The sequence below is a fragment of the Frankliniella occidentalis genome, unplaced genomic scaffold (assembly GCF_000697945.3).
Source record: "Frankliniella occidentalis isolate FOCC.00 unplaced genomic scaffold, Focc_3.1 Scaffold678, whole genome shotgun sequence".
In the NCBI taxonomy this organism is placed as follows: Eukaryota; Metazoa; Arthropoda; class Insecta; order Thysanoptera; family Thripidae; genus Frankliniella; species Frankliniella occidentalis.
In genome coordinates, this window is record NW_026267791.1 from 30,941 (window position 1) to 39,768 (window position 8,828).

The 8,828-nt window shown below is 44.9% G+C and overlaps 1 protein-coding gene across 2 annotated transcripts; it reads left to right on the forward strand.

The window, feature by feature from the left end:
* Positions 1-1,402: 1,402 nt before the first annotated feature.
* On the forward strand, positions 1,403-7,579 carry LOC113209939 (uncharacterized). 2 transcript variants are annotated; one of them, XM_052275589.1, is made up of 3 exons: positions 1,403-1,680; positions 5,663-5,857; positions 7,179-7,579. In XM_052275589.1, the coding sequence occupies exons 1-3, from the start codon at positions 1,627-1,629 to the stop codon at positions 7,512-7,514; spliced, it is 585 nt and encodes a 194-aa protein (XP_052131549.1). In that variant the 5' UTR covers positions 1,403-1,626; the 3' UTR covers positions 7,515-7,579. The 2 variants fall into 2 exon arrangements, with proteins under 2 accessions (XP_052131549.1, XP_026283497.1); XM_026427712.2 differs by having other exon boundaries at positions 1,601-1,680; positions 5,663-5,971.
* The last annotated feature ends 1,249 nt before the right edge of the window (positions 7,580-8,828 follow it).

The window sequence follows — 8,828 nt, forward strand, 5'->3', positions numbered from 1 at the left end:
ATCATTCAAACTGGAGCTCCGACGCCTGGAACGCCGCAGATCCGTTTTCGGCCATGTGCCAATCGTGTATGTAGAGAGAGACAAAGCTAGGGACGAGGGGTACCTAACTTGGTCCAGTCTTTGTACACTTGGCAAAATAATCAAAATATAATCATTCACAATCAACTCCAATCTTCCCAGTCTGTTCCAGTCTGTCTACAGTCTCTCCAATCTTTACAATCACCTCCAGTCAGCTCCAGTCAACTCCAATCACCTCCAGTCACACCTCCAGTCACCTCCAATCACCTCCAGTCACTTCCAATCATCTCCAGTCATCTCCAATCACTTGCAGTCATCCAGTCACATTCATACTGAAGCCTCTCCAGTCACCTCTATGGTCTCTTCCAGTCACACTTACAATCACCTCCAGTCACCTCCAATCATCTCCAGTCATCTCCAATCACTTGCAGTCATCCAGTCACATTCATACTGAAGCCTCTCCAGTCACCTCTATGGTCTCTTCCAGTCACGTCCGTAATTACCTCCAGTCACCTCCAGTCACCTACAGTCACCTACAATCACCTACAATCACCTCCAGTCACACTTACAATCACCTCCAGTCACCTCCAATCATTTCCAATCGTGTCCTTACGTACAGTCTCCAGCAGTTTTTTACAGTCACACCAATATTTTACAATCAGCTACAGTCAGTCCTATTTCCAGTCTTCGTACGCGTTTTTGGTGAGTTGGGTACCCCTCGGCTAGGGACGTGAATGTCCATGAATAATAACTGTCTGAGACTGCGGCGTTCAGGGGCTTCACGGTTGTGTACCAAAAGAAGGATTTGAAGTAAAAACTTATTATTCAGTGGCCCCTGTCGAAGAAACATGACCCTCACTCTGTCTGTCTCTCTCTACATACACGGGTGGCACATGGCCGAAAGCGGATCTGCGGCGTTCCAGGCGTCGGAGCTCCAGTTTGAATCATACTACACTCAAAACAAGGGCACCATTAGCTGCAGTTGACCATAGGTTTTCAAAAACTGAGTGGGTGAGATTTCTAAGCAAATTAGCTTCAGAGGAGATAGCTTCGCCAGCCAGCGCGGATCACATGTCAACGTACTTAGTTGCTACTCGCGGCGGTAAATGTGCTGCAGCTCCTCCTCGGCGCGCTCCTTAGTGCGGACGCTGCTCCACCGGTCGTAGTCGAAGATCTCGTTGTGGAGCCGCGGCCGCAGGTCGCCCGTTGACGCCGTCCTCTCGAGCTGCCCCAGCCCCATGCGCTCCAGCTTGAAGTAGAACTCGTTGAGCTCGCGGAAGCCCTCCGGCTTCTTGGGGGAGTGCACGAGCTCCAGCACGTAGGCTTTGCTCGGCCTTGAGGCTCAGGCACGTGGAAGTTTGAGGTCGGTACGACTCTGCCCTTTTTTTCCGACAGAGGTGTCAGCCACGCATGCCTAGGTAGGTGGATGCTTGCCTGGAGCTTCGCAACGTAACAGCACTTCATGAGATATCGCGAAGCCTGTTACGCGTGACGTAAAACGTGGTCTTGCCAACATTTGACTAATTACTCGTCTTAATTAGGCTTTGTAACTTTGCCTCACGACGCGCGTGCCTTATAAGGCGGTTGGGTCTCTGCTGGCGAGCAGTCATGTCGCGCATCAGCATCGTCGTCCTCTTCTCGCTCAGTGTGGCTGCTGCGGTGGTATGAATATACATTTGGTTCGGTGGGCCCTAGAAATTAGGGCCGATGTCCGGCCGGCGCTGCATTATATGAAATTCCGGTGTTTTAAACGCCACGCAGATCGGACACCGGACCTTTGGTTTTCAGTAGAATGCGGGCGAAACCATTGGGGAAACGGCGCAAGTACTTAAAACATAATGCAAGCTGTAAGAATGTTCAATCTCCATTTTCTGTCTTGGTTCTTTTCGCCATTTTTCCCCTGGTTAGCCCGTATTTTACTTAAAGGGAAAGGTCCGATGTCTAATCCGCGCGGCGCACGTGAGATCTGACATTCTTCGCGCGACATCGGCCCCTTTGTTGAAGACTCGCAGGACATCGGCGTTTATTCCCAGGACCCATGCTAAATCGTCATAGAGCGTTACAGAGGTCTGCTTAATGCGTAAAGCATTGGCAAGTTTTTATGGACATTCCCTCTGACACACTGTGAAAAAGATGTTTGTTTTTACACGTAAAATATAAGAAAATATTTATTTTAATTTACCATTTACAAAATGGGTCGCGCATGGACAAACCCCGAGACAAACCCTGACGCTTGCTATTCATTCGATCCCAAGTCCGTGCGCAGAGTTTTGTAAATTTGCTATTTAAATTGAAATTCCTTGGTAAATGTTTCCTACCTTCTACATCAATTTTTCACAGTGGTCACGAAGATTTCTTATGGGTATTCCGTCACAGAGTCTTCTCGACCATAATCGAGAATAGGGTATTTCACCTGACACTAACCGGATCCGAGGAACAGCAGTTATTTTGAGCTCCTCTCTCTCATGCACTGATCGGCCAATCAGTTCCAAGGAGGATGGGTTCAGGGAGTACTGCTGTTCTACTTTGGATCCTGTCTGCGTCAGCTGAAATATCCTAATGGCTATCCTCAAAACATGTATCTTAAAACGAGTCTAATTCGGTTATTTCACAGTTAATTCGGGGTTATTTCTCGACAATGTCAGCAACTCGATTTCTCAGTTATTTCGCCTTTATTTTGAACTATTTCGGGCAAAGGTGTACGAACTATCTCGCAAGTGGTTTCCCCCTCGGACGGGAGGTGTCGTTGTCGTTGATGTTTCATTAATGATACCAAACGACCCTGAAAATGACAGTTTGTCCCGACAGACAAAAAGTCACATACAAACCAAGAAACAGAATTAAACTTTTGCGGTCAGTGGAGTAATGTGCTTCGTTATAGCTCAGCCAACAAGTGCCCATGTTTCGCGTAGGAGGCGAAGAGACATTTCTCTGAGGAGGCTTCGCGATACCTTACGAAACACTGTTCCGCTGCGACGTACGTGGCACTGACTCCCGACACGAGTAAATATAGAAGGTTACGTAAACCTCATGGATCAGGTGCCAAGGACGGACCATTTTTGTTTGGCGGGTTCCAGCTGCTGATGGGCCAACCTAAAATAAAACATTCCGGTAAAGTTGAAATACAGAAAAAAACGTAGATCGCTAGCCTTTACAATGGTGACTTCCGTTCTCTTGTTCCCTGCATTCCTGTGCATTTCAGCTCTACCAGAATGCTTTGTTAAAGTTTGAAAGTCCTTTAGGTAGACGACTACATATGCAACGAAATTTGTCCGTGAAATTTCACTGTCCGATCGCTCCCGCTGGCTCGCCCCGAAACAGTCTGCCCAACAGACCTATTCAAAGCGCTCCAAGCGAGGCAACATACATGGTTCGATTAGTTTCCTCTTTGTACGAAATGTAGCGCGTTGTATAGGGCATTACGCCTAGTTTAAAACGGATTCAAGAAAGAACAGTAATACTTCCTGAACTTATTCCTCCCAGACGCTCATGGCTGATGGGGACGAAGTTCACGAACCCACCGCAAGGTCTACGACCATCCTAGAGGCGAAGGCGAGTCCGAGAATTGCGTACGCGTCAGCCAATGAGCGTCAGGGAAGAAACAGTTCAGGATGCGTTACTGTTCTTTGGGTTGTGATCCGTAACAGTGAGTACTTCAGATGTGTGGGGAGGGCTGTCTTCTTTAGTTTCCGCCTCAACATCAGTCTGTAGAAGGCGTTCGCGCTTCATTCCACTTAAGGGGGCAGACCTGTGAAAATCATCAAAATATCCAATTGTTTTTTATTGCCTCAAAAAATTCTTTGATCTTTCCTCTTTCTTTCGCCGCAAAGCGGATGTTGAAATTCGAAAAATTGCGCTCATGAGAGCCCAAAACGTGCTGCGGGTGGGCGGGTTGGCTTGACTGCTAGGGCTCGCCTGGCCGCTCAGGACAGGATACACGACGAGGAAGGAGTCCTCTAGAGCCCCGGCATCTTTTAGGACCAGTTCAGTAAGTTGCCCTGGCTTTTGGTTCGCCGCTATACATTGGCACTAAAAACTTTAAACCCGTTTTTCTCTGAATGACTTTTTGCAAACGGTGTGCAGCCTCCCGACCGTAGTTTTTGAGCCACAGACTTGGCGTTTGCACTGAATGTAGCCTAGACCAGCGACTAGTGGTTGACCTGGCCGATTTTTGATATCTTAATCCTAAGGCACCGAAGTGCACGAAAAAGTACCAAAATTTTGACACATTTTTTTTTACCTCAACTTTGAGATTTTTTTTCGGGTACTTCTACTTATAAACCTATAGTGCCAAATCGATGCGGGGTGCACTTCTTATTTGGCGGCGGTTTTCCCAAACCCTTGCAATTCACAGGTCTGCCCCCTTAAAATACGGCAAAATACGACGAAAGTAAAGCGATTCATAAGGGATTGATTGCAGCATACTTTACCGAAGAGTGAAAAAATACAGCATATACTTCTTTCAATGTGGGAGGTTCGGGTAGGGAACCGGGCGCACATATTTGGCCTTTCTACACTCCTAGCGCCCTTAAGAAAAAACCCTTGACTAGGCGAAAAGTTGCTGTGTAATTTAAAAAACGTTTGTATTAGATTTATAGAACACGTTTTCCAACGAATCATAGTGTGTACTCCACGAGATTTGACTTCCTTTGCAACTGAATTGAAATTCCCATCCTGGAACCGCCCCGTAAATGGAAATAAGCGGGATCAAAGTGTAATTTCGTGAGGAAAATGGTCAGAGGAACACGTTGGCATGAGGACTCTGACACACTGTGAAAAAGATGTTTGTTTTTACACGTAAAATATAAGAAAATATTTATTTTAATTTACCATTTACAAAATGGGTCGCGCATGGTTCCCATCCTGGAACCGCCCCGTAAATGGAAATAAGCGGGATCAAAGTGTAATTTCGTGAGGAAAATGGTCAGAGGAACACGTTGGCATGAGGAACTATTAATTTTGTCGACATACGAGCCTACAAATCGTATTCCAGCAAGCCGCTCCACTGCTACCAGTAACTGTTACTTAACTGAAGAGAGAAATGTTTAACTGCGTTCGGTGTGAAGCCTTTTTTCAATTTATTAAATAATTGGCTGAGCGATCAGCGAAGCCCATTTCTCCACTGACCGAAAAAGCTTCATTCTGTTTGTGTGTTTGTTTGTGTGTTTGATTGTCTGTTCGCACAATAACTCGAGAATGAATTGAGATAGCGATCTGGGAATTTTAGGGTCGTTTTGTATAATAAAAAGACACATCAAGTCCGAAGATGAACATTGTAGCTCAAAAATTGACTTTAAAAAAAAAATCAAAAACCCACAAGTCGCAAAATGTATTTTTTACAGAATATTTATTGAAGGGTTCCTTAGGAAGGAGTTACTCGTAAAAGTTGAACCCTATGCGAAAATTTCGTCCGTTTTTCGTTCTCGAGTTATCGTGTCGCTATAGACACATCAAAACATTTAGCAGCGAACGTTAAACATCTTTCTGTTTTAGCAAACTATTTGCGAAAACAGCAAACACGTTTGCTAAAAAAGGGAAAACAAAAATGTGTTTGGTACAACAGCAAAATGTGAAGACCTGACTTCTACAATTTTAGCAAACGGGGGTTTTTGCGTGATCCATTTACTTTTCCTCCACGTTACAGGCAGAGGACTACGAGGCAGCAGCAGCACGCCTGCGTCTTCAGGCCGCGGCACTGCCTGCACAGCTCACCAGGCAGCTATCGACCGCCATGACGAAACTACAGAGCGACTACGACGCCTTCCAGGACACCCAAATAAAGCAAACCCGTGGAGACGTTCTTGCGGCGGTAGAGAAAGCTGTTGCGGCCTACAACAAGGTCCGCGCCGCTCAAAAAGCCGCACTCGACGCGTTCCCCAAGACCGTAGGGGAGGAGGCAGGGCGGTTTGCCACCAATTATACGACAATCATTGACAAATGGCTCAAGGATAAGGTAAACGCCAAGCTTATAATTTGGTCGCTTGAGCGGAAGAAGGGATGAAGTTGAGAATCACATCAAACATTCATCAATTTTCCTAAAGTGGCTGCTAGCAGCCCCACTGAAATCTGTTTTGTGATACATTTACCGACATTTACTCAATTTTTGCGATAACTGGTGTTTTGCGATTCCCACGATACACTGTGAAAAATTGTCGTACCGGGTACAGGAAAATTTTCCATGGAAGAAGTCGTACAAGTACAATCTAAAATTGTACAATTTACTAGCCCTATGTATCGACTTGGAATCGAATATCGAGCGACAGTCGGAGGTTGTACATGTACGACTCGTATTGTAAATGGCAAATTACAAAATATATCGTACATGTACAAATATATTTCTCACAGTGTAATGGGTATGATAACTCCAAAAAATGTGATAAAAGTATCACATATTTGCGATTAAATCATCACAAAAAATGTAATAAAATAATTTTTGTGATAATTTTATCATTCCGACTATATCAAATTTGACTCCAACAGACGCGATAACATTAGGTTGGTCATTGAGGCTCCCGAGCACGAGTGGCTGTTTGGGAAAACAGTGAAATGTTTGTTGTTCGTGGCGGCCTTCTTGGAGCTTATTCGTGTCCTAGCTACTAAAACTATTCTTTACAGGCGCAAATCGGTTCTGTATTGCACCTGAAAACCTTCGATTTTGCAGCCTCCACGGTCAAAACAATGTCCAGTTTTTTGAGGGAAAAGGAAAAACTTAAAGAAACTGCTTTGTTTGGTAGATTTCGAGGAAGTCTCCTCAATGAATTTGGAATTTTTTCTCATTTTTTGAGGAGGTTCCTTCAAATCTGAGGCAACGTCTGAGGAGTCTTCCTCAAGTATAGGAGGTCCTCAAAGTTTTCCCTTTTTTCTCACAAAATAAGACATTGTTTTTACCGTATCCGCTTTCTCAAACATTCACTACCAAAGGAGAAATTTGAGCCGTGACTGTTTCCGTGAAGTCAAAATGACCCTCATTTTGACATCTTTCTGCGCTCATCCTGGGGTAGTTGTGACTCAATATGACGTCATAAGTCAAATATTGGTCACAGATGGGTAGATGGGTGCAAAAAGATAATGTTTGGGAACTACTTGGACGTCACCCTGAAAAACCACCATGAGTTAGGTAAAGAAAAGTTTTGCAAATCGAAGTCTAATTTTGTTTCCAGACTGTAGCCGCAAATCAAGCAATTAACAGGCCTGCTATTCTGGGAACCAGACAAGCCAAGCAGGCCCTTCTTATCAAGTGGGAAGAGGAATTGATCGAGCTCGAGTTTAACATGCGTTTCCCAATCAAGACGTCCTTTCGAAATGTGTCTGCCAACCCCTCCGTTCAGGACGCCGCTGTCGTTGTGGCTGTCAATCTCCGAAACGAGCTAGTCCGCCTGCAGGAGACTCTAAACACTTTCCTAACGGTCGAGGTGGCAAACCAGGTGTCCGCCTTTGCTGCTCAGGCCCAGTCAGAACTCTTCCACGTTGCTGTTAGTGCGGAGGGGATTAACTAATTAATAAGTAGGGCATGATTATACAAAATATCGAAATAAAATTAAAACTGGGTGTGACTATGAAACATGGCGCTTTTTAGCCCGCCCTTGCGCTTTTAAAAAAGCATTACAGCGGGCTTGTCCTACCACTCTCGTGTCCATCTGTCTGTCCGTCGTGTGTCTAAGAGAGGAACTTGTCTGCTTCCTCAACTCTGGTAAAGATGTCCTCTCCTTTCACAAACATTTCCATGGCCTCAATATTTTTGATGAAATCTCTTTCAATGCTTGATACGTTTTATACCCAGTGACGTCCAAAATTCGCAGTATGAAATAATCTATCATACAGTTCATACTTTTCATTAGCTCCTTCCACAAAGGATTTTTAGCATGAAATTGTTCCTGAAACACAATTGAAAACAAATCAGAATAAGTAAGGTTATTTGAAATGCAATATTAAACTTTACCAAAAAAAAATTGGACAGTTTCAACCAAAATATAAGTAATCTGGAAATGAGAGACAGTGAGGCATTGAAGATTCAAATAAAACAACCCCTTTAACTCCGGTAAAGCTGTGAAGAGGGAGAATGTGGGGTGCAACAAAAGAGAAAACACTATGATTTAACATGGTGACTGCCCTTACTTCTTGTTCCCCACATTCTTTGCATTTATTCAGCTGTACCGGAATGGTTAATAGGGTGTTCCAGGCTATCTAGAACGGAAGTGAAAAAGAACAAACTCACCGATTAATTTGTTTTCGTCCGCTCAGTATGAGAAATTGCCATGGCAGTTTGGTCCGATTCTAACCTCTCAAATATGGAGGCGAGCTCGAAACTGACCTGACGAGTAGTAAGTGTGTCACTTTGTCGCGGTCGGCCATCTTGTGGCACTATGTCGCGGTCGCCATCTTGGGGGGCTCTAACTTAACCTAACCTAATTTTGGGGGTACCTTGGGGGTGCCTAACCCCGTACCTAATTTTCGGGGTACCTTGGGGGTGTCTAACTCCTACCTAATTTTGGGGGTACCTTGGAGGGGCCTAACCCCGTACCTATTTTTTAACGGTGTCTTGGGGGACTCTAACTTAACCTAACCTATTTTTTAACGGTGTCTTGGAGGACTCTAACTTAACCTAACCTATTTTTAACGGTGTCTTGGAGGGGCTTAACTCATACCTAAGTTCGGGGTGCTAACCCACCCCCCATAAAATCGAGGATCGCCGAAGGGGTGCAAACCCACCCCCTAAAAAATCGAGGATTGAACAAGGGTTGCTAACCCACCCCCTAAAAAATCGAGGATCGATGGAGGGGTTGCTAACCCACCCCTAGTAAATATCGAGG

Coding starts and splice junctions, on each gene's coding strand:
- LOC113209939 (XM_026427712.2), top strand. CDS start 1,627: ATGTCGCGCATCAGCATCGTCGTCCTCTTCTCGCTCAGTGTGGCTGCT. Junction 1,681..5,662: donor TCAGTGTGGCTGCTGCGGTG/GTATGAATATAC, acceptor TCCACGTTACAG/GCAGAGGACTACGAGGCAGC. Junction 5,972..7,178: donor ACAAATGGCTCAAGGATAAG/GTAAACGCCAAG, acceptor TTTTGTTTCCAG/ACTGTAGCCGCAAATCAAGC.